The 2,416-nt window shown below is 42.6% G+C and overlaps 1 protein-coding gene across 1 annotated transcript; it reads right to left on the bottom strand.

Annotated features, from left to right (window-relative positions):
- Nucleotides 1–203: 203 nt before the first annotated feature.
- LOC130874152 (transmembrane protein 213-like) lies at nt 204–1,953 on the bottom strand. Its single transcript, XM_057769139.1, has 2 exons — nt 1,942–1,953; nt 204–593 (listed from the first exon to the last, which is right to left on the bottom strand). The coding sequence occupies exons 1-2, from the start codon at nt 1,951–1,953 to the stop codon at nt 204–206; spliced, it is 402 nt and encodes a 133-aa protein (XP_057625122.1).
- Between the last annotated feature and the right edge of the window lie 463 nt (nt 1,954–2,416).

The raw sequence follows: 2,416 nt of genomic DNA, 5'->3' as shown, positions 1-2,416 counted from the left end.
AGGAAACACATACTTCTATAAAGAATTATTGGAAAGGTAGCGCTTATGAAAAGTGAAGGTAGAATTCAAGTTTATAGTTTCTTTTTTTTTTCCCCCCGAGGAGCAAATGACTTTAAAAGTGTCAGAAGCCCTGCTTCTCGAAAGCTCCTCCCCTCCCTCTAGTATCCACACACAGTGGGAATAGCCATTGTTGGGGCCGTGGCTCACGCTGTCAGGTCTTTGGGCTCCTCTGGAGTTAGTTTCCTCAGTTTGTCCACACACAGCAGGATGAGGGGGAGGAACCAGAGACTCCAGCCGACCGCTGCAGCAATCCAGCCGTACTCATCCACTGAAGCTCGGCAGCACAGCGAGGCTAGTGGGCAGAAGTCCACATTGGCACACTGCTCCAGGGTCCCAGGGTCTGGGTGGTATATACTCAGGGTTGAGTTGCCGCTGCTGGCTTCTGTACAGCAGGACAAGTGGAAGGAGGCGAGGACCAGGCTGAAGAGCAGGGTGGCCTGCGAGGCAAAGGTGAGGTACCCAGGGCTGCAGAGGGAGACACCTGTCTGGGCCATGTTGGCACAAGGGGTGCCCCGGGTTGGGGACCCTGCGTCCTATATGCGTGGTGTTTGAGGTGACTCCTGTCCTGAAGGAGCTGGGCATCTGTTCAGTGTTTGGGGGAAAAGAAAGAGGGCCCAAGTTTATAGTTTCTATTTTCTTTTCTTAAGTTTCTCTAGACAGGGTTTCTTTTTTTTTTTTTTTTTTTTTTTTTTTCTTTTTTGAGACAGGGTTTCTCGGTGTAGCTTTGGTGTCTCTCCTGGAACTAGCTCTTGGCTCTTGTAGACCAGGTAGGCCTCAAACTCACAGAGACCCACCCGCCTCTTCCTTCCAAGTGCTAGGATTAAAGGCATGTGCCACCAGTTTCTATTCTTAAGCTAAGTTTTGCAAAAAGTTTCTATGAATCATTGTTAAATGCAAAGTAAATAGTTAATAATCTATTTCCTCATGAGAACTTCAATATTGGATAAATTATCCTTAAAATGCATCCAAGATAGTAATATATAGGAAAATGATGAGCAAATGTGTAATGGGGTATAATAAAACATGTCTATCATTTGATTTATTTAATCATGAGATTGTTATTACTTCATTTTGTAGATGAGGACATTGAACTACAGTGAAACTAAAGGTTAAAGGCCATCAGGTTGATAAATAGATACTGATTCAGTTGTTCCATTCCTTCATTCAAACAAGTATTATATGTGAGTACAAGCAGTTGTATTCATTTAGTGTTCTTCAGATTGACAATTTAGGATTGGATAACTGATTAAGAGACTAGTCCCTAGTCCCCTGAAAGAACTGATCCCTCATCTCTTAGCAGCTTCTAATTGCCTGCAACTCTTCATTTAGGGATGGGGTTACCATACATATTGGAATATCAACTGGTGTTGTCCCTGTACAGGTCTTGTTTAGGTGACCACGCTGTGAAGACTTCATGTCACATATGGAAGGCACTATCTTGTGGCAAATGTCCTGGTCTTCTGGTTCTTACAGTATTACTCTCCCCTCTTTTGCAGTGTTCTCTGGGGCTTAGGTGTGGCGGTGTATTGTAGATGTATCACTTGGGGAGGAACACCTCAAAACCAGTGGTTCTTAGTGTTTTGAAGAGTTGTGGATTTCTGTGACGGTTTCTATCTGCTGCAAAAAGAAGCTTCATAAGAGGAGTGAGAGCTACAGTCATCCGTAGATTCGGGAATAGGTATTGAGAGTGCAGTTGGGAATTATACTGGTTTAGGAATGTGGCAGTAGTAAGTTCTAGGGTCCATGAACTCACCAGCCATAGAGACTTGGATAGGTTTAAAGTACCGGCATGAATTTCTTCCTGTTTAGGAAGCTCTTCTAATTAGATGACTCCTGCTTATTACCAAGATATAAGTGCTCGCCCTCTTGAGTGTATCTTACCATGCTGGTCATTGCTGAGTTTTATAGGACTGCTAATTTTTTTCCCCCTTGACAGTTTGTATTGCGCATTTACATGCTATGAGAGCTACTTCTCACAGCTTGGTTCCTCCAAGTCTGTGTCTGAAGCATTTGGTGTCTTTAGTGATAATAAGATCTTACCTTCAAGTGCTGTAAGGCAACAAAGGGCAATGGCAATAGTCTATACTGTTTCGGGACTCTCTTGGATACTAAAGACTAATCACTCAAAGGAGACTTGCCATGTCTGGCACTGGGGTTTTAGGTAGACAACTTATAGTTCTTCGGAAGAACATTCTCACCCTAAGTGACATAACTTCATTTAAATTATTTATGTATGTATACATGCACACTTATATATTATTATATATGTATGTGTAAGTAAGCATAAAACAATAGGTTTCCCTATGTTTTTTCAGTTACCCTTGCTGTTCTTTATCATCTCTCCTCCCTACTTCTC

Source organism: Chionomys nivalis, chromosome 5, assembly GCF_950005125.1.
Source record: "Chionomys nivalis chromosome 5, mChiNiv1.1, whole genome shotgun sequence".
Classification (NCBI taxonomy): Eukaryota; Metazoa; Chordata; class Mammalia; order Rodentia; family Cricetidae; genus Chionomys; species Chionomys nivalis.
This window is presented reverse-complemented; position numbering and strand designations above follow the sequence as displayed.